This window comes from Tetrao urogallus, assembly GCF_951394365.1.
Source record: "Tetrao urogallus genome assembly, chromosome: 1".
NCBI lineage: Eukaryota > Metazoa > Chordata > Aves > Galliformes > Phasianidae > Tetrao > Tetrao urogallus.
The window spans coordinates 158,308,733-158,335,595 of NC_136813.1; the positions used below are offsets into that span (position 1 = coordinate 158,308,733).

Here is a 26,863-nt window from a genome sequence, read left to right on the forward strand (position 1 = left end):
TATATATATATATATACATATAAAGCCCATACCTGAGAAACCTGCCTCCTCTACTCCTCCTTCTCCTCCCTATCTCTGCTTGGCTTTTTAGGACTTGTAGAGCTAGAAATATCAATATCAGGGTTTTGCTTGATCACAAATAATTACAAAAATGTGTACATGTTCTCTGGGTAATACTTATTCAGCACCATCCAGATCACTAGAGAACTGATAACATTTCACAGGCAATTAATTACACAAAAGTACTATCCCTTTTCTTTGGACTTTTAGCTTAAAGAGGTTCAACCATCTCTTTTAGCGCCTTGTGTGTTTGCATTTTTCCAAAATAAAGCAGCTAGTAAATTGTGAAGAATCACATGAAACGACAAAGTGGTGTAAAACTCCCCAAAACAATTGAATAGAAGGAAGTGCTCGTCACTGACTTTTTCCCCCTGTGAAGGCACGTTTCCTTCCTAGCCTTCGCTTCGCTTATCTGAGGTGGTTTTTTTTTAAGAGAAGCATGGGCAGTTGCTAGAGGGAAAATGGAGTCTTTAATTCACGTCCTGGTTTTTACCTGTCTTCCCTTCATGTTTTCAGGTAAGTGTCTCTCCCCACCTCTCCTCCACCGTTCGGTCTTTCCACCACTGAGCAGAAACCTCCAAGGCAGCCAGGGACTTACAGAACAGTGTCACTTCTTTGCTTGAGCTCATACAAGGGGAATGGGGGGCAGGGCCAACGCAGAAAGTTCTGTTTAGGTTTCTCTTTCAGTGCTGGATATACCTCTTTTTGTTTTTAAGATCTCTTGCTTGACAATGCAGGAGATGAGCTTTGGAGCAATCTCTTCGAAGGGGAAAATTCCTATTTTTCTTTCTGCTTTGTATAACTTCCAGAAACAGGAGTTTTCTGTGATGCTTAGTTGGAAACTACCCAGAAGTGTAAAAACAGAGGAATGAAAAACCTCAACGTAGCGAAATACGCATTGGTTTTAGCTGTGATTAATAAAATGTTATAACTAAAAACATAACTAATAAGATGTTTGAGTAACTGAGAGCAGAAGAAGAGAAAAACATAAATAAGATGGGGCAGAGAGGCTGCACTTGAAATATCCAGATCTGTGCTCCATGATGTGTGCTTTTTTTTTGCCCTGGTAACTTTAGAGCTTTTTGATAAATGAGTTGCAGTTGTTTTCATTTAAATGTTTGCTTTCGGTATTTATGTATGGCAGAACAAAGAGCTGAGCAGATACAAATTAAGGTGGTCACAGAACTAGCAGCTAGAGATACTGGAGTAAATCCTGTAAGAGACGTACTTCCTATCCATAAGGAGCCTCCATTCCTATAAAGGCATGTGTACTGAGAGGCATTTTTCTTAGTGTTTTCTTCACTGACACTACGAGTTTTACTAAGCCAATTTTCAGGCAGAAAATTATACCTCAAAAATACTGGACCATAAAACTGAAAAAAAAAGACAGACATCTTGTAGATGAGTGTATGTTTTCAAGAGGGGAAAGTGGGGTGTTTAGAACCGGTATCTTAACCTAGAAATTCTTGTATTTCTTTTATATCCAGTTTAGATTTTTCTTCATTTTTATTTCTAATGAAGGTCAAGGTGGCACTTGCCACAACAGTTTGCTTTTGTATCTTGACATTACTGTGAAATAGTGCTTGCATTTTGGGTTCTTTCATATAGGTTCAACACATGGAAAGTTAAATGTATAGAAAGCGGGGAGATTTATTTGCTAATGTATTTTAAATCATCAAGAATTTACTTTTTGTTAAATGACCATGTATAATCAATTGTATTTTCTGGAATTTTCCACTTCCAGAAGCGTTTCTGATCATCCATGTCCAGAGACAGCAGTGTCTTTCAGAAAGGAGAGGAGTCATTATGGAAAGGTGCAATATGAGCAGCCCCAACCAGCAGTGGCAATGGATGGCTGATGACAGGCTCCTCCACGTGAAATCTGGACAGTGCCTGAGCATCTCCACACGCTCCGCACTGTCCTCTCGCAGCATCATCATCAATTGCTCTCAGGCAGTTAGGTGGACTTGCCACGAGGAAGATGGGCTCCTGAAGGTAGCCAACAGCTCACTCTTTCTTACCAAGCAAGGTCAGAAGGTAATGGCCAAGCAGAGTAAGAAATATCTTCATACATGGATGCAGCTTGAAGCCAACGAGATGGGAAAACCTGTCTATGTAAATCTGTGTTCAAAGCAAGGTGAGCTATTCCTTTGAAAACATACCTTGGAAGTTGGTGAGTTTGGTGGAGTTTAGTAAAGCACTGGCACAGGCTGCCCAGAAGGGTTGTGGATGCCCTATTCCTGGAGGTGTTCAAAGCCAGGTTGGATGGGGTCCTGGGCAGCATGATCTGGTGGGTGGGGTGGTAACTACTCACAGAAGGGCAGTTGGAACAGGATGATCTTTAAGGTCTCCTCCAACCTAAGCCATTCTGTGAATCTATAGTTCTATGATAAGTTTAAGTAACAAAAATGTCTCTTCTATGCTTACTCAAACATTAAGAATTATGCTGTTTGATTCACACATAAAAACATTTTTTCATAGTAAAAAAAAAAGAGTTAAAAAACCATAAAAGGAAAGTTGACATTAGTGCTGTCTTTCTGAAAATCAGTTTTTTTTTCCAATCAGGATGTCCCCCCCTCTTCTCTACTCACAGTCCATGGATCAAAATACTTACGTACAAACTCAGCTCACTATTCCTGTGTCATTTCCTTCTTTATTTGTAAACGGAAACATAGATTATAATTCCTTGTAGTTTTTAAAATATGGATGTGTGCAAGTCCTTCTCCTCATTCATTTTATCACACAATCCAGATTCAATCTGTCAAGAACAAGAAAGTATCAGAAAATCAAAATACATTTATTACTCTGATTACCCCAAAGGCATGATCAGTTGAGCCGTATAGTTACACATTCATATGTTTATACAGATTCACTCTACCCTTGGATGGAATGTCTATGAGAGCATTCAAAATCCTGAATACAATCTTAGAAATTCCTGCCATGGCATTTAGATATGCATGGGCCTGTGCACATGCTTCTGGATGTGTTAATACACCTGCATTACATATATTACATATCTGTAGCAAAAAAAAAAAAGGAAGGTTTTAATTTATTTAGTTATGTTTTCCTTGATATCCTGTTGTCAATCATTCATAACAATCCTTTTGGTATTCTACTTGCACATTTTGAAGTTGCTCTTTGTGGTAAGTGAAGACAACCTGCACAGTTAAGACTCTTAGTGGGAAACACACCATTTATTCTTGTATTTACATGATTTTTAAAATGTTTCACGATTCAATGCTTTTGCATCCGGCCAAGTTTTCAGAACATTTAAAACAAATTCCTTGTTCTTTCTAACCCAAGAATGTTGGGGTATGATTGATAGCTGATCCTCCCATTCCTTCTAAGGTACCAATTTTTTTCAGCCAATCAGCATTTGCAGCAACCTTGGCACAGCAACAGGACCACTCACTTCAGTGTAAGTCTGAAAGGAAAACTTGCACAATCAAGGAAAGGAAAATTGACTGAGATGCAGTCCCAGCCTTACCATATATTTTAAAGATTTAGAAGGCAAAATAATATGAAGTTCTGTGTACCTGTGAGTAGAGTGAGAGTAGCTTATTCAAAGACATTGTGAGAAGTTAAGATGAGGTATCCAGGCAGTGTTACTTCTGCTGATAGCTGGATAAAGTGTTGCCTAATAGATTTAAGGTAAACTTGAATCCTTTTCTTACTCATCATCAGAGGAGGAGCAATTTAAGACCAATGAGTACTGAGCAAAGACAATTGTCCTGGTAAAGAAGCCTGCTGATTCACTGTATTAGTTATCTCCTTTTTGACAGTTCATGGAAGCTGAGTGAATTACACCTTGTGATCCACAATACTTAACTAAGAATTCCAAGTATTCAAGAGTAGAAGTAATGCAAAGAGATGCATTTTTTCAAATGAAAATATTAATAAGTACTGCAATAAAAAAATCTAATTCCCACAGTGCTGATCTTGATGGTCATATAAACGTCAAAAATTTCAATGCTGAATTCTTAAAATTACTCTTCTAAGCACATCTGTCTAAATTCAGCAAAACCTGCAGGGGATAAGTCTAAAATTATATATTCAATCTATATTTAGATAAGATGGTAAAAACTAAGCAATCTTTGGAGCTGAAATGGTTGTATATTTTTCTACTCCTGACTAATATCACATTTTATTATAATTGTTTTTCATAGTATTAATAGAAAAACATTGATATTTTCACAATGGAGTAATTTACTGAATTAAATGCCATATATCAGCTCAGATAAAGAACATGCTCCAAACCCAACAACTGCAAAAAACTTTAGACTGAAAATTATTCACTAACTGAAGAATGATTTCAAACAGGGAGATAAAAGTCCAAGCTGCATGTTGACATTACTCACAGTGCTGTAGAGACTGATGTGTGGCCTGGAGGGCAGTCTAGTCACAGAAGTTGACATGAACTGTTTTGTAATGCAGTACTCTGTGTTGCATTTCCCTTCTGCTGCAACATATACAATAGGGACATCTCCTGAAGTAAATGTAGCTGCAAAACCCTACAACTGTGGTTACCAGGATTAAACTTTGTTCAGAAGAGGAGCATGGCTTGATTACTTACTGTTGCATGTCAGGTATTTAAGAAGCATAGTGGGATCTGCAACGATATAAAACAGACAAGAAAGACAAACCGTACCTTTTTATCTGTTTTGATTACACTCTGACATTGACAAAATATCAAATATTATACATAAGCAAAATGCTGACATGCCCTCTGTCACTGACTGTTGCCTCCTGCCTCTGATCCCATCCCAGCTTCTGGTTCTGTATCTTTGCTTCCTTATCACCTTGTCACATTGGCTTCTCCCTTCCCATTATCCCATTTTCAGTTTGGCTAGTCCATACATGAGCACTACCTCCACTACCAAAACTCCTATCATCATCAGTGGTGAGATGGGTCGGAGAGCAGGGCAGTGTACGCTCAGGGTATACTCTGAACCAGGTGAGCAGTATGGTAAGGAAAGATAAGTGCATCATCCTGCTGGTCTTCTTGGGAAAGGGGAAGAACGCCAAAGAAAAGTGGCAGAAGTGCAGGAAAAGTTTCCACTCTCACTCAATTTTGTAATCATATTAATATCTCTGGGCCTTCACTTTTCCACCATAGTGTTGGTAATAACTGCAGCAATGCATCCACAGGTTGCTAACAGGTTGGATTTTTCTGTGTGCCCTTTACATTTTTCTCCACAATAAAATAGACCAGGAAGAGTCAGTATTTTCACTTTACTTTTGAGTGAACTCAAACTTTTTTCCCAAAATACCATTTAGCCAAACCTGTTTTGATCTCCCTGAACTATTATAGGGTTTATTAAGCAAAAGAGTTTGATTAGAAAATACTAAAGTGAAACACTAAAAATTACTTGAATCTTCTTCTTTGCTCTAACCAATACCTGGCTAACCACTTCTGCTCAGCTCCTCCTGGAAAAAGGAAACTATCAGTGTCAGACCCCTGGGCATGACTACAAGTCCCTGCACACAATCTAATACCACACTGAGAGAAGCTCAAAGATAAATGTATTTTACATTTTCTGAACATAACAGAAAAAATTACACTATAGTCCAAGTCTTTCATTTAGGTAATTTTTCAAAGTTTCAGTGATGTCTAGTTCAATGAATATAGAATAAAAACAGATAAGCTACTTTCATGGGAAATGTAGTGACAAAAGCAGCTCCCCAGAGCAACCAAGAGGATGGCTTGGCCTGCTTTACTATTTCATCCGAGCTGCAAGTGCTAACAAAAATATCAATTCCAGCAACTAGACTGGTAATTCTCATAATTAAGTTCTCTCTTTATTTTGTATTGATCTCATTGTAGAGAGCAGACTGAATTTCAGCTTCTAGATATCCAAATATCAGAAAGGGCTTAATACCACTGCCCCAATTTAAGTGCTTTCATGCCATCTGCAGTGCTCCAGACCTGCTTCTGCCTACCCAGAAAGACATAGGTCTTCCTTTGGCCCTATGAGAGCCGTAAGCATCTGCGTCAGGTGCCCTAGGGCATTTCAGATCACACAAAGTATCAACATTTAGGCAACTGAACAGAACCCTAAGTGTCTACACAGCAGCTAACCTTCTAAGCAGCTAACCTTCTAAGCTCTCTTCATTAACTCCATGGAGTTAATGGGGCCTGGATCCTACAAAAACACTTCCGGGTGAGCTGGGGCTGGGCCAGAAGCAGGGCTGATAGAGCTATGGCATTATCACCATTGTTATCTGGGATCTTCTGCTGGCACTGGTGCTGAAAGAGCTTCCAAATAGCTACTTCAGCATTTCAAAACCCAGCAAGTCCAGGAGATATCCATCCTCTCTGGCATGAAAAGCAAGCCTCTGTAACCTCTACAGTATTTCAGATAAATAAGACATTTTTTCTGAAGTGGCAAACATTTTGCAGTTTTCAAAAGCATGGGGTAAAAAAGACAACTTAGCAATTTTGTTATTGTCATATTCCTGCAAGCATTTTTTTAAAAGTTTTTCTTCTTGCAGTTTATTTGCAAGTACTCAGTAGGCAACCAGAAAGAGAATTAATTTTCCTGCATGTACAGAGATTATAAAACCACCCCTCTGAGTGTAAAATCTTGCTGTCAGCAAGTTAGATGCAGCCTTACACAGCATTTTTTCTTATACAACAGATAACTGAATCATTTGTGTTTCACTAGCAATGCAGCCTCTGTGCTCTGAAGCTGTGCTTTATGGAGGCAGGCAGGTTGATCCAATGCAAGTAGCTGCAGCAAGCTGCCCCACACTGGCTTGCCCAAGCCTGAAAGCACTGCTATAGGGTTCCTGGTACTTGACAAGGAACCAGCAATATTCACACAGCGCTTTGCTCAGCATACATGCAGAACTGATGGATTTCTTTTGCTTGTAAGTGGCCTGCTGCTGTGCAGATTGCTGCAGTTTGCAGTACACCCCATGGATGAAATACGCACTTAGTCATAATGTCATAATTTCTCCAGGGTGTGCTACCGATGATTACAATGGTATGTTCACACACTGTACATCATTCAGCCACTATTGATCAATGTCACTGTCAGTTCTGCAGTTCTGTTCCCATGAACAGTTTTATGACTGTTTTCCAAAGAGAACTGCTAGAACAACATTAAACACTTCTGAGAAACCCCACTGGCGTGATTCCTGTGTACTTAGCTGATATCCAGATAGGAGGTGAGTTTTTTCTGGTTTATAAGGGATACAAATTTGAAATTCAAGTTTGTAGAAATCTGTTTGTTGGAGTCTTGTAGTAAAGAGTTCTCTTTTGCAAGTGTCTGCTACTGAAGAAGATACGTGAGGGCCCTTATACTAGGACTCTAGTGGCTTTCCTTAGATAATTTAAACCTGGACCATGATATGCTTGAAAGGCAGGGAGAGCTGGACACTGCATCCATGGAAAGTGCTGCTATACATGCCCCAAGTTTCAGTATGGCCTACTGTCATAGGTTGTTAGCCTCTGGTTGAAGGCTGAAGCTGAAGAAAAGAGCCAGGTGGGGCAGTGACCCAGTGCCCCTTCCTATTACTTCCCCAGACTGGTGGCACAGGTCTGAGACCACGCGTTTTCCTGGCAGTGGTGTTGGCCCTCTCCCCTCAGCTCCTGCACCAGGAGTATTGCTTACCCAGGGTGCTGGGTCCCACAGATGCTCTTGGCAGAACCGTAGACCTTTTATGGAGTAGCAGCTCTCCTAAAACACAATTGGCACTGGAATGTCAATGTCTTCCTGTTGGAATAGCTGCAATTTGTCTGTAAACAAAGCCAAGATTTTTTTTAATGTGCTTTTAAGTTGGGTGTGTAAATCTATATTTAGGAACCCGATTAAGTGGCCTTTTTATCTAAGTGGCTGCTGACCACCCAGACTTCATTTTTTTAAAGCTATCTTCCTATCAGTAGCCTACTCCCTGCTCAAGTTGGAGATATTTGAGAGGCACAGAGCCAGCAGGCTTAATCCTATCCAAGTCATCAGTGTTGGCATTTCTAGCTGCCTACCGCAGGCTTTCAGAGACCCCTAACAGGAGATCCCCAGGAACAGAGTGACGTGGACTTGAGGCTAAGTTGGGACTTGTGTCAGCTGAAGGGTTTGCTTCAGTAGCTGACAACAGCTTGAGCACAGGGCTGCCCTTGCCAGACTCTTACCTGACCTTTGGATGGGGACCACGGAAGTACGTGATGCAGGACCACAGCAGACTTTGCACCATAGGCAGTCTGCAGGGGATTCTGCAAATGCAGCACCAGCAGCATGAGGATTGGCATTCAGTCTTGAAGCAAACCTGAGGGTTTCTTTGTAAAAGAAAGCAAAATGCAATCAGCAGTCTTATTTTCCATGCCTTGATTTTGAAAAATGTTTGATCAACAATTTTTGTAATGAAATGGATAGTTGACCATTTTTATTTCCAGGGAAACACAGAAAAAAAGGAGGGGAAATGTTTCAAGTAGGTATCTTTCCATCCTAGCAAGCCAGACCTTTACAAAAGGATCCTGAACTACATACCTGATAAATGCTGTCAAGCATAAGAAACATTTGTATGAAAGTGTCACTTGCAAGGGTTTATAATCTGACTTTTATTTCCGGATGCAAAGGAAAGTACCATGAGTTTTACTACATGAATGTGTTAACATGTATGTTTACACATATACCAAAAATAATAGAACCCCAAGAAAACATAATATTGACTTAACGGAAGCTCACCCATTGATCCTTCGAGTAAAGAGGTAATCACAAGTTGGCCTGTGAAGACATCATAATTGCACACCAAGTAATTACATTTGGAAGCTTCTGCTGCAATTTAACTCAGTCTTTTTTTTTTCCTAAGAGGGCTTGTAAGCTAAAATTATTATGAATGGCAAACAGCCCAGTGGCTCAGCAGCAAAACAAGGTTCTGTCATGTTGTAGACCCCAGTTCAAGGACAGACAAAGTGTCTTGGGCATTGGGCCAACACACACTAGCTGTACTCCAGCAATGGCAGGGCAGCTTTTTGTGAGGAGAAGGGGCCAGTGAGTAATTTCAATCACTTAGCTGAAACGTGATGCTACCAGATGTAGAGGCCACCACAGATTGAACCCTGCCCTCACAGCCACAAAGAAAGGATATTAAATACATACCAATTGGGAGGAAGAGCCATGAAAATGTGGAGGAAAAATGTGTAGTAAAATCTTTCCTGCACTCTAATTGCAACTTTGGCATTCTCTGAAGGATACGTGACTAAAAAAGCAAACCAAGAGTTATATTTGCAGGCGCTTTAGTTAAATGATACCATTGTTAACTGAACCTTGGAAAGACAGCAGTCAGGGGTTAGCATGGTGTCTACATGGGACATATTTAAAATCACAAGAGGAATGTCCCATGTGGTCACAAGGAACTTCATTACCATGCACAAAGTCATAATTTGTATTTACACCAACAAGAGGCAGATGAAAATCTGTGCCATGTACTTACACATTGGGCTTTTTATTGACTGCATGAAGCTGAAATCATGCAGTTTGACAAAACACGTAAGTGAAAAAGCTATGAGTGAAAACATCGTGTTGTTAATGACAAATTATAACCTTTCTCTACACTTTGGAACCAGTGAGGAACTGCATTTAAAATGAATGGTATGAAAGTTCATGGATATTTTGTGCAAACTTTGATGTTGATGCAAAATGTTTGCACTGAAAGCAAAAACTCCAGAACTGACAGGTGCATTTAAGCTATTAGAAGTTATAACAGACATATTTATTGGCATCTAAGGAACTGGTTATAAAAATGTAGAGCTCCTTTTAATTACTTTCCTTTATTTACCTTAGATCTCCAAGATGCAGACACTTTAGTATGGAGTACTACAACTACACCCTCCCCTTTAAATACTACTACCTCTAGGCCTGACAAGCTGCCAGCAAGTAGCAGCACACAGATGTCCATCAGAAATGTGACTGAACACTTCACAAAAAACTTCATTGAAAACCTCTACTTTGACTTGAAATCTGCAGTAACAGAGAAACCCACAGTCCCAACTACTCCACAATACTCCAGCACTACGGAGGAGGTAAGGCGGACAAATTATTGATTGATTTTTATTAAGCCTGCTCCACTCTGTGGAGCCTGAGAGCTATTACAGGTGGATGTTTCACAGACTAAAAAAAGCTAACTGCAGGACTGCGCTTTGTTCTTTATTTTGATGGGATTCTTTGTTCATGCTGATAGTTCCCTTTGCTATAAGTACATCTGCAGAAAAAATCTGCCTCTTCCGTACAGCACAATCGTGGTGCACACAGTGCTTTGGGAAAATGTCTAAGCTACAGGAAAAATGTTCAGGATACATGAGTAGCAATGGAATGCTCGTGGATGTGGCAGGAGACACAGGAGCTGGGGTATCCGTTCCCAGCAACTTAGCCTCTGCCATGGGTTTGTTGCATGATGTGAGGGTCTTGCTTTAACTCTGTTCTAAGAAACAGTGTGTTTTATGAGCTCTTTTAGGATATCTGAGTTCTAAAATTGCATACATGGTTTGTAGTCTAAAGCAAGTAAAAAGTCAGTATTCTAACTTGCATTATGAGAAACCCTTCGCTTGACCCTGGTCAGCTTATCTGCTGACTGATAGAGGGAAGACACAGCTGCTCCTTCATCTGTGTGCTGTTCCAGAGTCCAAACACAAACAACTCTGAGCAGAGGAGGGGAATGCAGGTGCCAGCCCCATACACAGAAGAAGCTAAAAATGAGCATTCATTATGTCCTATGTTCTGTTTTTGTCTGGGCAAGCCACAAACAAGAGCAAATTGAGAGCAAATCTGGCATCATCACTGGCAAAACATCCACACCTAAAGCACTCAGGAGATGATTGGTCACCATTTTGCTATCAATACATAGGGATTAGAGCTGAAAATCCCTAAATCCCCTGGCTTTTTGTTCAGGAGAGTGCACTGCACTCTATTTATTAGGGTCAGTGAATGTATTTCAGCTATTACTTTCGGCGTTAGTGTTACTGTAGATGAGAGTAAGAACAACAGGAGCTTCTACATATCCTGATTATTTTAAGGAAATCCTGTACAGTCTGGTTTGAACAACATCACTACAGACTGCTTCAGACAGGGAGAAAGTAGAATTGTCACCCAGGACAATGTTGATGCAAATTACTGACTTCAGGGTTTATGGACCCTGTCAATACTATTCTAGTGCTGGCCACAAGGGACTGAGCTGATGATGGATGTACCGCACCCTGGTCCAGATGGATGATGGATGGTTCTTTCAAAATATCATTATTTGGGGTTGGTGCAGGCAGGCTGAGCTAATTACCCCATGTTCTCTGCTCATATGTAAGCCTCCTGCACAGAATATTTGTCTCTTCCAAATGGAAATGCCCTGTGGAACCAGGTATTACCTGACTAGCCTCCAGCACTCCTACTGAATAGCCCCATCAGTGCTATAGGGAAGGCACTGTTTGAATTGAAGCTATCACCTTCTGGGTTCCTACCCCAGCTCATCTCATTCGCTTGATTTGCATTGAGCAAGATGCTTAGGTCAAAGCCTTCAAACCCAATTCCCGAAGATAACCACGAAAAAAAATTCATGAGTATGTGTCCCTTGAAATGTCCAGCCATGTCTAGCCACTCGAATCTAGATACTCCATTTTGGACAGACATATTTGGGGGGGGGGGGGGAGGGGAGGTGGACAACAATGCTAACACTTTAATCAAACAAAATATTTAGTTTAGAGCAGCCTTGAATTTCAAGTAAAACTGCAGCACTTTCAAGCCACGACAAAAGCTATGCAAAGCCCATTTCCTCTTGATTAGAGAGACAGAGAGAGGTTGGTGTAAAAAAAAAAGTCAGGAAACCTTGGGAAAGTGTCTGAAAGAGATTTTGGAGCCTGCTATTAGAGACACATCCGGCCACTCCCAAAAGTCACTTCCAGTTCTTTTTTTTTTTTTTTTTTTTTTGTTTTTAATTAGTTTCTTGGCTTGCCACACAGATCAGTAAGTGTTAAAGACTGCATGACTACTGATTTGCTAAAAGCCCATTTATTCAATAGCACTCTGGAAATAATTATGTCGACTATTCTATACACATATATTACCACCAGTGAATGAATGATCCCCCCTGCTTTATTTCAGTGTTGGCATAGACATCTGTGGTAGACATTACTTCTAAAGCAGTTTTGTATGACGTACAGAAAGAAGTCCCAAAACCCATAAACCTGTACTTTCTTGCTAATGTAACTAGAACAGGTTAAGGATTTTATGGCAAGAATCAGAGTAATAAAGTAAGAATTTCTAATTTTTGGGCAATGGTGAGAAGCAGCAACATGACTTTTCTCCATGTATTATCTTATGTTAGCTGGAAAAGACAGACATTTCCAAGAATCTTTAAATTTCACTTTTGATAAGTTGCATTTATTTCCTGGGTCTTGTAAGTTTGCAGTAACTTTTTTTTCCTACATTACATCTATCTAATTTACACCTACATCTGTACATCTGAATTAAGAGTTCCCCTGCAAGTTCAAGTCATGAATATACTTGAAAAAGACCCTGCAATGCAAGCTCCATTTTCCAAGAAAATGCAGGTTGTTCTGAATATTCTCATTTTCAGAGAGGGGTCTGAAGTGCTCCAAACATCTCAATAAACATTCAAATTTGCTCTTCTTCAGTGCCAGAAAAATGTTGAAGTAGTTTATGACACTCACTCACCAAACCATAATTATCTAAAAATGCAAAAATCTCTGACCTGGAACTGACTGCAAGACACTTATATCAGTTTAGTCCCAGTCCCATCTAATACACACACCATCAACAGATTATCACTGAAACAGCTCTTTGAGGCACAGTTCTCTCTTTTATCTTAAGTATGTAAAACGCTTATTCCAAAGGAGATTTAGCTCTGCAATGAGCTCATCAATTCCATAATAATCAATATATATTTATAACATCAAGTAAGATTATTGATCCTAAAGTTATTGGACATCATGGGTCTGCAGCATAAAGCTCAACACTGTCTGTGCCAGGTCCTTAGGACCATGCATGGTGCTGCATGGGGACAGATGAAGGTTTCCACAAGCACAGGTAACCACCCACCAGTGCTAAGACCTTTGGTTTCCCAATGCAAGCTAAGGTTTTTCAGATATCTGCATTGTGTTTGACAGGTGAATGCCCCCCAAAATGCTACAGCAGCACTTGTTGTGAAAGGCAGACCGACATTTTCAAACGGTAGCAGCTTTTTCTCCCTAAATATCAACCCGGGGCAAAAGTGAAACAGTGATGAACTTGCTCGAGGTGCTGCTTTTACAAGTTAAAACTATGTATGCATGTACAGAAAGATGCAGAGAAGTGCTACTTCCATCTGAAAAACATAAATGTTGAATTCTTCCCCCTTTACGCAACCACAAATTTACCTGAGTATCTGATGGTCCAAAACAATTTTAACAGTGATTCTTCTCCCTCACCTCACCCCCGCATCTGCAAAGACATGAATGTTAAGAGGCTGAAAACTTAAATAAAAGGAAATGGGTGTGCATGACAGAAGTGGAGAGCTGTGCTGAAGCTATAGCTGAATTCAGAGTTTCTCACAGCTTGTTTTGAGCTTTCTTTAAACACAGAGTCTTTTTGCTTTCTCTGGTGTGTAATTTTAGCTTGGGAGTTATTCTGGGGAATATTTCAGGGACAGGCGTTGATGCAAATCAAAACAAAAAGCTTGGCCCTTGATACACAGGCTGCTCCTCTGAATATGGGACTGAAGGTGGCAGGTTGGCTCTGCAGGAGCCCTGCTGGCCTTGTGATTCTCGCCATAGTGCTGCGGGATGAGGGAGAGGGTGGAGGTACACGGTGCACCTTGCGTGCCCCTGAGGCTGTCCCCAAGGCAGAGGTAGTGGGGATTAGCAGTGCGGATCCCGTGCAGAAGACACAAAAGGGATGTTTTCTCACAAAAATAAATAAGTAAGTAAATGAATAAATAAATAAATAAATAAAAAGGAGAGCTGGAAGAGACATTTTGGGATGGCTGAGATCTAAAGGAGACAAGGCAGGCAAGCAGAAAGGTGGGCGTGAGATGAGGGACAGGTGAGGTGAGGAGGGCAGGAGGCGTGAAATGGCGGCCGCCCGCATGAGGGGCCCGTACGAGTGGGGAAGGGGACGAGGGAGGATACAGCGAGGAAGGAAGGGAGGGTGGCAGAAGGGGCCAAGAGGAAAGTGAGGAAAGAAGAGCTGGGGAGCAGGGGGAGGGAAGGATTCGGGGGCGGCGTCCCAGGCCCAACCGCCGAGGACGACCCGCGCCCCTCGGGCCGCCTGTTGTGGACCCCGGGACGCCGCCCCCGCATCGAGCAGCGAGGAAATCGCCTTTTGATTGCGGAAGTCCGCGGAAAGGGCTCCAGCGGAGTCAGCCCGGGTCAGAATGGCAGCGTGGGAAGCGGCGGCCGCCTCCCACGCCTCCTCCGCCCCCCGCTCCTCCTCGGCCGCCGGGCAGCCCCCGCGCACCCCCCGCCGCCGCCCCCCTTTCCCCCCCCCGGCCGCAGGGAGGCGGCGAGGCGCCCGGGGCAGCCCCGAGCGCATGCAGCAAACGGGCGGCCCGGCGGAGGGCTGGCTGGGCGGCCGCCGCGGGGAGCCAGCCCGGCGGGGAGCGGGGCCGGGGGCGCCCCCAAGGTCCGCGGGCCGCTCGCCTTCTTCATCCTCCCCCCTCCCCGCGAGGGGTTCCGCGGATAAAAGCGCGCGGCGATGCTCAGCTATGGAGCGGGAATCGCTCTGTGCACGGTGCTGGCGCTCAGCGAGGTGAGGAGGGCTGCGCAGGTGGGTTTGCCCCGAGAGCGGCAGCGGGACCGGCCTTGGGGCGGCGCGGCTGCCGGCGGGCGTCGCAGCGTTCTGCCCGCTCTCTCTCCGCAGGCCGCGCGCGGGGAGGCTGCGGGCTGCAGCGCCAACCTGACGGAGCGCCGCGTGGCCGCGCGGAGCGCCTGGCTGCGCTGGAGCGCCGCGGCCCGCGCCTGCAGCTTCAACCTGACGGGACGCTCCGAGGACGGACGGCCCGCCGGCTGCCGGCCCGCCAGCGCCGGCAACGGTTCCTACGGCTGCACCGTGCGAGACTTGGAAGCCGGGACTTGGTACCACCTTCGCATCGAGCCGCTCGCCGACGGGGAGGCCGCCAACGTCACCCTGCGGACAGGTAAGGCGCTGCCAAAAGCTAGCCTGGCGGGCTGGAAGGGAGGCTTGGCCGGCGATGAGCGCGTTCTGCCGCTCCTCAGCCCTTCGAGCTGCCTGCCGGTGCAGTGCTTCCAGAAGCAGTGACCGGTGGCATCCTTTGCGCTCATCCAGACCTGTTGGCTTCGTAGTTCCTCGGGTGATTGCATAGTTGTGTTTAAAATGCAGTCCGTGTCATGACTGCTGAATGCAGTTCAAGGATAACTCACGGTTTCTTTCTGCCTAATACCGTGTCATACTTTTTTGTCCCATCTCATCAGAGTGTAGAAGTCAGAAAGTAAGGCCTTCTTGCATTTTCTTGTGCGTCCCTTTGTGCTGAATACCGCTAAGATGTTATGATGGGCTGATGAGTGAGGAGCATGGCTGTGCTGGATCCACGACTGACTGTGAAAATGCTCCAGCAGCATTTCCCTTTGTGTGTGTGTCTGTGTGTGCATGTGAACAACGCACCACTGTGAAGCAAAGAGCCACACTGAGCAACCAACTGCAATGGTAGAATAATGGGACTCTTTCTGTGCGTATCAGTGTTTTTTTAAGGATGATGATGTCCAGTTCAGCCTCTTACAGGTGCTAACACAAGCTTCAAAAATGAGATGTGTTAAATAAGGTCTGTCATTAAATGCCTCCCTGACTTACTCCTAAAATCTTAGCATCAGAGAGATGGTTTAGTATTTGCACTGAAGGTTATGGCAGCTAAGCACTTAGCAGTTGCTTAAGCACTTTACAGTTGCTTGTTCAGACACCTCATTTACTGTCAGACATTTTCACTGCGGTAACTCTACAAATACAGTAAAAGCCCTCCATTCATTTGCCTTGGCAGCTGAAGTTTAAAAAGGTCTTGTGGCAAGTCTGCTGATGTGGTAGGTATATGCTAAACACAAGTAGTGTCTCTTGGTAGAAACAAGAAATACTTTCTATGCAAACAGTGGTTTAGGTCCATATCGTATACAATCCCAAATCTTTCAAATATTGGTAGCTTGTAATTTGAAAATTGAAAGAATAAATCAACCATTATCAGAGTGACAGGTATGAAACACCACCAGTGCCAGGTACTAGAGCTCTAAGAAGGGATACTTGAGGTAGAGAAGAAGATAGCACTTTAAATCACATTTTGTTTAATGCATAATCATTTAGGCAGTAGTTTGTATATGTCACTTCTGACTTTTATCAGTAAATGCATTTTGCGAGACTGTGAAATGAAAGAAGTAACTGATGGAACTGCTGATTGTAGCCATACTGTATCAGCAGTACATGTAGCTGATGTCAGAGTCATAAGACTGATTACAGTTCGAGCTGAAATACTACAAATTAGCTGACAGTAGTTGAAGCGTGGTTTCTGTTTGGGTTGCATAGCAGAGATTTGTCAAAAGCATGAAATAAGAATAGAGGAGCTGTGGTTTCCTTCCAGTTCAGCTGGTCAAATTACTCCATGGTTTCTCACATCTTTCAATTCATTTGCATCTCTTGCATTGCTTGATAGTGTTTAAAATATGCATGTAGCTCCAGAACTTGATCTAAGGAATATGTAGGGTTTGTTACACCCCTCATCAACCATATGTTGTATTGTCTATGCTATGCATTTCAGTGCAGAATGAAGTCCAGTTCTATGTTCCTCTGTGTGTTTCCACTAGGGGCAGCATTTAAAGCCAGTTTTCTGGAACATCTCTTCACCTGTACCATTCCAAGTTGGTGTCAGTACTTTTGGTTTATGGTATATGTTCCTGGAGACTGTCTGATGGATATGGAAGTATAAGCAATATTTTCAACCATGTTGTAAACAAAATTCCCCCTGACTTGAATGGTAGCGGAACAGAGCTATCATGAGCCATCTAAAAATACGATGTCTGACCTTGCTACTCAGTGAGGTTCCCTTCCTGAGCAGTTCATCTAAGAAAGCTGTCCTTTGGAGGTGCACAGCTTTCTTCACTGATCACAAAAAGAGCTTAAATTAAATTGGGAACCTGAAGTTTAGATGGTCAGAGTAAGAAAAATCATATCTCATATGTTTACTTTAGCAAAATTAGCTTTTGAATGCCTGTGTTACCTTAATACAATAAATGAAGACAGAGAAATTCATAGGTTCATGTATATACATAATTCAGAAACTTTAACTTCATCCTTACATGCAATCCTATTACAGTTTTTATGTACTCATTCCTGTTGGGAGTTCACTTCTTCATCACATTTGTTATACAAACTACTGGAGCAGCTAAATCTACGACATCCAAAATACTTCATCAAATTTTGATTGTGATGTGTTCTGATACAAGCTTATAGTGAAAGTGATTAATAATGCATACCATAGTTGCAGTTATGTAAATGATTGGAGAGGATCAGCTCCTTAACTGAACTTAGCCTTTAGCGTCTTTAATTTTACAATTAGATGGTCATTGAGATGTATTTTGTCTGTGCTATATACAAGTCTGATATTCTGAGAGAATAAGCATGTAGTTCAGCAAAACTGCATAAGCTTTCATGTAATATCTTAGTGAATCTATGAGCAGAGCAGCAGCTTCCATTCTGAGTGCATACATCTGAAATCCAACAACTAGGAGTAGTGATGCGGTAAAACTCACTAGTCCACTGAGGCGCAGTCCTTTGCATCTATTACTCAATGAAAATTTTATCTACAGATTAATTAAAGTGGCAAGTACGTAATCCTCTAAAGGAGAGCTAAAGTAGATCTTTCAAAAAATGGTGGCAAATCCAATCACTTACATGCTGTCTAAGCCTGATGTGTACAGACATGCAAACTCATGCAGTGTTGGCCGTTGCACTATTTTGACAGAATAGGAAATGAAGAAAGGGCACTGCAGTTACATTTTCCACTGAAAACCTGAGTTTACAGATGCTAGTAGACATGAGTCTAGATGTTTAGTTTACATAAGATTAATATTTATCATTTGTTACGTGGTTTAGTGTACATATATTTATATAAAACAACATATAAAACCATGCAACTAGTTGGCATGTTTGACATTCTGATGTTGGAACAATGTATTCACCTGTTGGTGCATTCTTGTCTTCTTTATTGATCTCAGTATAACTCCATTACTAAGAGCTGCTGTATGATGAAAGGTGGTATTGTGCCTTTGTTGATTTCAACGAAAATGCATTTTACATCCTCAATTCTGCAAATGTGTGTGCATCTGCATCTGCATAACTTTGTATTTTGGTGGTATATCTTCAGGAAATGGCTCTAGGTTTTTTAAGCAAATTTGCAATTGAAAGCAGTGGTGTATGAAGAGATTCTAATTTACGGTTACATTTATGAATTTTGATTCTGAATTGAAATTCAGAAGTAAAATGCTGGTCTTGAGGACCATGAAAAACAACTGGAGAATTTCCTTGCTTTCAATACATTTTCTAAAATAGGCTTAGAGATCAGATTTTCAACTTTTTTTTTTTAACAAAATTATTACAATGATATATTTTGCTTCTGCTTAATCCAACTTAGCTGTACTGAAAGAACTAACAGGTAAATGGAATTTTGTCCAAACAAATTGCTAAATATTTGAATGAAAAGAGGTTACAAATTTTTACCATCTAAGAAACAGACTGGCAGAGTATTTCCATTGCGACGCACGACTGTAAAAGCCAGAAGCATAGCTTGGCCATGTGTTTGTAAATTTTAAATTATTTGGGATAAATCTGATTTATTAGCCATGTGTAAGAACAACTCCTGTGACATGGCTCCAACTATAGGCTGTGTAATCATGTAATCTATAATCAACCATAATGGTGGTGATCATTGTCTCGAAAGGTAGAGTTCAAAAAAAAAAAAAAAAAAAGCAATGCAGATTGTTCTGAAGATTTGATGCTACATGTCAGCCAAAAGAAATGGGCATTTGGACTTAAAGACATTGAAATGAAGCCTTTTTGCTTAATCTTCAGAAAAATCTTGTAAAGTAGGTAACATTTACTGTTTTCTGAAAAGGGATAACTAGAAAAAAACAAGTGATTTGGTAGGAAGAGAGCTGAGACTGGAAGTCAAGAATTCCCCATCCTCAGTCCTGAGCACTCACTTATCTCAGTTTTTTGGGTTTTTTTTTCTCCTGCATAATGCAGGGGTGAGTTTGTGCTTTCAGAATGGATTTGGGAGTCACGTCATGGTGACAGGATGAAACTATATCAATTGCTTCTATAAAATATGTTTATAGCAGCAGTGTCCACAAAGCAGATTCTCCCTCTCGGAAGTTAAAATGAAGGTGCAATGTAATCCAAGCAACATCAAGTCTTCTGGACTTTGTAGACCAAGAGACATTAATTCATATAGTATTAAATGGTACATAAATATCTTGGAATTTTTTTATTTCTTTGATATATCAGTGTTGTACTGTTGCCAGCAGAGAATTGTATAACAATGTAAATGGCTTTTTAAGTGTTTGTTTCCATCCAGGTCTCTTTCAGCCCAGGCACTTCCCAATCTCATTGTTCCTTTGTTCTAGCGGATGTACAGAGCACTGAGTGTTTTGTTTTCTGGACCAGATAGATTAGATAAAGTCTGAATTTCTGAACTTCACCTTCTAGGCACGCAACTTTTTTTTTTTTTTTTTTTTTTTTTTTCTCGATGCACCTTGGAAGACAGATTGATTAGGATAGTATAAGTACTTCTAAAAATGTAGGAGGTGTCTTGTAGTATTTGACAAACAGTGTGGTTTACAATGTTGATTACTTCTGCAGGACTAGTGACCAGTCTACCTTATCCTAACTTTGTCAGAGAGAGAGTTGAACTTCTTGGCAATTATATCATGACTATTTTCTGGTTATTGGTCAAATTAAAACTTTTTCAGATGTCTGTGTATCTGATCATACATAGCACTGGAATTTATTTCAGATTCCCCAAATTTGATCTTTTCCAATTAGAGCAATTGCTTTCAAGCAACAAGTCCTTGCTATTCGTTTTTGCCAACATAATAGTCTTTAGTCACTTAGTATATTTTATAGGTGGAGCTGGTACTCTTAGCCTATTGTTAGGATTTCCTGTCACTTTTTATTAAAACCTCCAGTTTCAATTGCTGTGACTCTGTGAAGTTTTATTTGGCCTGAATTTTTATGTGCTCAGATTTTGACTCAAGTTTAATTATTTTTACTTTTTTTTTTTTTTTTTTTTTTTTTTTTCAGATCTAAGCAGAAGTAGTTTTGCCTTAAAGAAAGGGTTCAAGAAAAGAAGATAATTGTTATTTTTATTTATTTTATTCATTTGATTATTTGATTTATTCATTTTATTTTTTTTTGGTCAACAGTGTCTTTGTAGTCCAAAGCAGTAATATGGATTTAAGCAGAACTAGGTTCCAGGGGACATTGTAATTGGGGCGTTGTATTTTCGCTTTGTTTGACAGAGCATACCATCCAAACCTTGCATCATACATTCTCATCACAGTTTTGTAAGAAGCAATAAAACTTCTGGAGAAGAACAGCTTAAAGGCTCCTATCCCCATGATATTCCTATCACTGTATTCCTAGAATGGGAGGTAGTCTCTTTCATCTGCCTTGACTAGGGAAAAGGCCAGGAGTAGCTGCACTGGAAAAAAATGGTCTTCATCTGCTGATGTAGTGATCTGCGATTCTGTGATCAAGGCTGATAGCTGAGAACAGTTGAGGTTGGAAGGCACCTCTGGAGGTCATCTGATCCAACCACCATGTTCAGACAGGGCCACCAGGAGCAGATCACCCAGAACTATGTCTGTGTGAGTCCCTTAATCATCTCGGTAGTCCTGTTTTGGACTCTCTATTATGTCCATGTCCCTCTTTTACTCCATTGCCCAGAAATGGACACCATACTCAAGGCATGGACACAAATGCTGAGTAGAGTGGAAGGATCACTTCTTTTTACCATATTTTTCCGAATGTAGCCAAGAATAACATTAGCCTTCTTAGTGGCAAGGGAACATTGCTGATTCATAATCAACTTGATGTCCACCAGGACTCTGGGATCCTTTTCTGCAAAGGCTATCCGTCTGGATAGCCCCCAGTGTGTACTAGTGCCTGAGTTTGTTCCTCCCCAGTCGCAAGGCTTTGCACTTCTTTGTTAAACTTCATGAGATTCTTGTGAGTCCACCTTCTCCACCTGTCGAGGCTCCTCAGGTTGGCAGCATAAACTTCCAGTGAATCAGCCACTCCCTCCAGTTTTACATCATCTGCAAATTTACCAAGAGTCCACTCTGTGCCATCATACAGATCATTAACAGAGAAGTAAAACAGGGCTGGGCCCAGTACTGATGCCTGGAATACTCTGATCATTACTGGACTTTAACTAATCTTTTTGCCACTGTGTAATCTGGGCCTACGCACTCAGCCAATTTTTTTTATCTGACTCACTTACCTGCTCATCCAGCCCATATTTCTATTTTATGAGGATCTTATGGAGGATATTGTCAAAGGTCACATTCAGTTCCTTGGTCTTCTCACTGTCCTGTGTAATCTGCTTTCTGGTTTCATTTCATAGTGGGCTCACATTTTCCCTAGTCTTCCTTTTGTAACTGATGTACGTTAGAAACCCTTGTTGCCTTCAACATCCCAGGCCAAATTAAATTCTGTTAGGGCTTTAGCTTTCCTAATGCCTTCTCTGGGTGATCTGAGAGTCATAGAATCATAGAATGGTTTGGGTTGGAAGGGTCGTTTAAGATCATCTAATTCCAACCCCTTGCTATGGCCAGGGACACCTCCTTCTAGACCAGGTTGCTCACAGCCCCATCCAGCCTGGCTGTCAGTGCTTCTAGGAAGGTGCCATCCACAAGTTCTCTGGGCAGCCTGTTCAGTGTCTCACCACCCTCACAAACAGTTTATTCCTGATATCTAGTCTAAATCTACCCTTTTCCAGTTTAAAACCATTCCGTCTTGTCCTGTCGCTACGTGCCCTTATATAAAGTCCCTTCCCAGATTTCATGTAGGTCCCATCAGGTACTGGAAAGGCCACTAAGAGATCTCAGAACCTTATCCAGGCTAAAGAGCCCCATCTTTCTCAGCCTGTCCTCATAGGGCTCCAGCCCTCTGATCATCTTCGTGGCCATCCTCTGGACATGTTCTGTGGACTTCATGTCCTTCTTCTGTTGAGGGGTCCAGAACTGGATGCAGTACTCCAGGTGGGATCTCACAAGAGCAGAGTAGAGAGGTAGAATCACCTCCTTCAATCTGCTGGTCACGCTTCTCTTGATGCAGCCCAGGATACAGTTGGCCTTCTGGGCTCCAGGCACACATTGACAGCTCATGTTGAATCTTTCATTAATTGACACACCCAGATCCTTCTCCTCAGGGCTGCTCTCAAGCCATTTTCCATCCAGCCTGTATCTGTGATTGAGGTTGCCCAGATGCAGAACCTTTGCATTTGGCCTTGTTGGACTTGGGCCCACCTTTCAAGCCTATCCAGGTCCCTCTGGATAGCATCCCTTTCTTCTAGTTTGTCAACTGCACCACTCAGCTTGGTGTCATCTGCAAATTTGCTGAGGGTGCATTAAATCCCACAGTATTTCTGTGTTCCTCCCAGGTTGTCGTTTCTTCCAGCCTTGCTTCATTTTTGTGTTTGAGTTTGTCCGTGAGCTCCTTGTTCATCCATACAGACCTTCTGACATTTTTGCCTGACTTTCTCTCTGTTGGGATGCATTCTTGAATTTGGAAGAGCTGATCCTTGAATATTAACCAGCTTTCTTGAGCCTCTCTTTCTTCTAGGGCTGTATTCCATGGGGCTCTACCAAATGGATCCCCAAAGAGGACAGAGTCTGCTCTCCTGAAGTCCAGGGTTCTGAGCTTGCTGTTATGATGACCTTGAACTCTGCTGTATCACACTCGCTGTAGCCAAGGCTGCTCTTGACCTTCACATTCTCCACCAGCCTGCTCCTCCTTGTTAGTGTGAATGAGGACTAGCACAGCAACTCTCCTTGTTGATCCCTCTATCATGTGGAGAAGAAAGTTACCATTAATGCGTTTCAAGAACCTCCTGGATTGTTTATGCCCTGCAGTGTTTTCCTGCCATTAGATGCCTGGGTGGTCCTCCGTGAGGACTTGTAAACATAAGATTGCTTCTAGCTATTTATAGGGAGCCTCATTCACTTGGTCTTCTTGGTCTGGTGGCCTGTAGCATCTCCCCACTATAACGTGGTTTGTCCCTGTCCTCCCCCTAATCCTAACCCATAAGCTCTCAGTTGGCTCCCCATCCATCACTCAACAAAAGTTCTATGCTTTCCAGCTGTTTGCTGGCATAGAGATTGATATCCCTTCCTTGTCTCCTCTGCCCATCCTTCCTAAAGAGCCTGCATCCTTCCAGTACAACTCTACAGTCATGAGAGCCATCCTGCCACAATTCCATGATCCCAGTGTCTCTTATTCATCTTGTCTGTTCCCCATTCTGCATACATTAGTGTACAGCCACTTAGGATGCTTCACCCAGTATGTTGCATTCCTAGAAAGCGTCTCTATAATGGTGCATAGTAGGCATATTCTTGCTAATCTGCAAGTGCTGCAGGTGGCCCTGCTCAATCACCATTTTGTTGATATTCTGATCCCACCCCATCATATCACCTCATCCCCTTTATTTAGCATCCTCCACAGGACTGCTTGTTAGCCTTCCTCCTTTCTCTCCTTCCTAATTTAAAGCTCTCCTTATGAGGGAGATGCTGATAGTTGAAATCCTGTCACTGATATCATTTCCACAGCAAAAAATGCATGTCCTTTTCACTCCTTGTTTGCTAGACAAAAATAGCAAAGAGCATACTCCCATGTAAGCCAAATTTAATTGTTCAGTTGTTGGGAAGCCTTTATTCTTTTACTTCCTGGCTTGTGAATACTTTATTTTCTGTATTGAGTTGTATTAATGAATCTTTTTTATTATGCAATTGTTTAACCTTATTGGGAGATAGAGATGTCAAAGTCTTAATACATCTACATATAGTACATTTCTTTGGATTTGCATGAAGTCTTGCGGGAGATCAAATATACCAGGAGAATATAAACAACCAGTCTTTTGGTGAATGTTTGCCGTCCCTCTAGAGTGTATTTTCCAGGTGGCTTTGCTTCAGACCTGTTTAATAAACAGTATAAACACAGACTGTTTTTCTGAGAAATAGTTTTAATTAAGTTATTAAACTATTATCATCACATTTTTCTTAAATATTTGTCCAGTGTACTGTTTGGGTTACTTACATTTCTATAAACGATAGTACACCAGAAAAACATATTTATTCCATTGTAAGTGGTTGAGGGTAATATGAAAAACAAAGAACTGTGGTGTTTTTGCTGATTTAGTGATGAAGTGTTTATGTGTGAGTGCTAGAAAGCTTGGATGTGAAAGCCAATGATGCCGTTGTACCCATAAAGCTGTATTATACTGAGGCATTGAATGTTATCTGTGTTGTTCTTTTTTTATTTTGATGTTTCTTGTTACAGTTGTTACTGTTTTACTAATCATCAGATTTTCAAGCTCGTGATTTACATCCACAACTGCAAGCACTTTTCTGTAAGCGGTGTGTGTATGTGAGTATGTACACATATGCACAAGTAACATTTCTGAATTCTATAGGTGTCTCTTTAAAGCAGATTTCAGTAACATGCTCAGAAATGGGGAAGGCTTTTTGAAGAGCGCTGACAGGGTGATGATGAAAAGGGAGAGTTGTAGAACTTTTGTTTTTTTTAGTACCACATATAGCTTCTCACAGTCCCAATGCAAGAAATACTTTCTTTTTTTTTTTTTGTTGTTGTTGTTGTTGCTATTGGTTTATGTTTGTTTATTTGTTTGTTTTAACTACAGATCCTTTACCACCACCTCATTTTGAAATTAATAAGGAGAAAACTACATTCACAAGTTTACAGGTTCAATGGGATCCTTCTCCAGGAAAGGTGGACTTGTATAATATAGTAGTATTTGATCACAGTAATAAGAAGCTACAAGAATCCTCCATACCAGGAAGATTTTCAAAAACTGAAGAAACTTTTACTGGCCTAGTTCCTGGGAATAAATACAATATTGTCCTCACTGCAGTTGCTGGAAATAAAAGTACCGCAGAATTGCACATAAATGGATCTACTGGTACGACTTCCTTTACCTTAGTTCATCTGAGTAAAACCACTTACAGTATTTTGCAGTTCTGTGTTTAAAAATTAGCAAATTCATATAATTCTTCTACCAGGCAATGTATATATATATAGATATAGATTAAAAATGGACATGAACATAAGAAGTTCCATATCAATATGCAGAAGAACTTTACTGTAAGGGTGACAGAGCACTGGAACAGGTTTTCCAGAGAGGTTGTGGAGTCTCCTATGGAGATATTGAAGACCCGTCTGGACACCTACCTGTGTGACCTATTGTAAAGTACCTTCTTTGGCAGGCATTTTGGACTTGTTGATCTCTTGAGATCCCTTCCAACCCCTGCAATTTTGTGAAGAAAACATGACTGACTAACGTAACAAAGCATTTGCCTTTGTTACCTGTTTGGCTGTAAGTCTGGGATTAGATTTTCACTAGCCCTAAAGAAGCTCAACATATTTCAAAAGTAAATCTGTTCGAAGTTGCTGAAATTGTGGAGATGGCCACTAGGCCTTAAGCATGTGTTGTTTTTTTTTTTTATTCCAACAGTGCCATCCCCTGTGAAGAACATCCAGGTTATTGTCAAGACAGACAGTATCCATGCTTCTTGGTCTCCTGGCTCTGGGCATGTGGATCTGTACAGGCTGGTGTTACTTGATAATCATGGCACTGTTCATGAGAGTCATCAAGAAAATTCTCTGACTTCTTACACTTTTTCTGGGCTTACGGCAGGACATCTGTATAACCTTTCTGTGATAACCCAAGCTGCAGAATTGGAGAGCACTGCTTTTCAAATAGTTAGGACAGGTATGATTTCAGAATTTTTCACAGCAGAATGAGAAGCTAAGATTCTAATCTAGCAATATTAGAACGTACTTAAGAATAAGAAATGACTGAGTTACCCTTGACAGGTGTTTCTCTTCAAAGGCTGTAGAGGAATTTACAGACTCCATGAGCTAATTTAGCTTCCTAAGTTATCATTACAGCAAAGTTAGTTGCTAAATTAGCTTTTAAAGTGTCTACAGCTGACTTAACTGCTCTGCTTAGCATAGTCAGCTCCATCAAGCATTTGAAGTTATCAACAATTTGAGCCTAACTGAAGTGGTGTTACAAGGTCCATCTAACTTTTATATCAACTTTCTTAGTGAATCGAGACAGTACATGGTTATTCCACATCATTGAAAAAGATTTAACTCCCTGATTCTCCATGGCTAGGAGAGGTACACTCTTTGCTGGGTGAAGAGCTGGCTGGAGGGCTGGGCCCACAGGGTAGTAGTGAATGGAGTTAAATCCAGTTGGCGACCAGTCACGAGTGGTATTCACCAGGGGTTGGTACTGGGGCCGGTCTTGTTTAATACCTTTATTGATGATCTGTATTGAGGGGATTGAATGCACCCTCAGTGAGTTTGCAGATGACACCAAGTTGGGAGGAAGTGTCGATCTGCCTGGGGGTAGGATGGCCTTTCAGAGGGATCTAGATAAGCTGGATCACTGGGCTGAGGCCAATGGGATGAAGTTCAATGAGACCAAGTACTGGGTCCTGGAGTATTGTTCTAAGGGACATGGTTTAGTGGAGAAATATTGGTGTTTGGTCTAGATGATCTTGGAAAGACTTCCAACCTTTGTG

The 26,863-nt window shown here is 41.5% G+C and overlaps 1 protein-coding gene across 1 annotated transcript in view; it reads left to right on the top strand.

Annotated features, from left to right (window-relative positions):
• Positions 1-521: 521 nt before the first annotated feature.
• Positions 522-26,863, top strand: part of PTPRB (protein tyrosine phosphatase receptor type B) — a gene marked incomplete at its 5' end in the record, with an annotated part of 61,443 nt that continues 35,101 nt past the window's right edge. Inside the window, 6 exons of the mRNA XM_079538127.1 lie at positions 522-576; positions 1,805-2,197; positions 9,843-10,081; positions 14,901-15,177; positions 24,955-25,233; positions 25,786-26,043. Of these exons, the coding sequence (XP_079394253.1) occupies positions 522-576; positions 1,805-2,197; positions 9,843-10,081; positions 14,901-15,177; positions 24,955-25,233; positions 25,786-26,043 (1,501 nt within the window). The remainder of the gene's footprint in view (positions 577-1,804; positions 2,198-9,842; positions 10,082-14,900; positions 15,178-24,954; positions 25,234-25,785; positions 26,044-26,863) is intronic.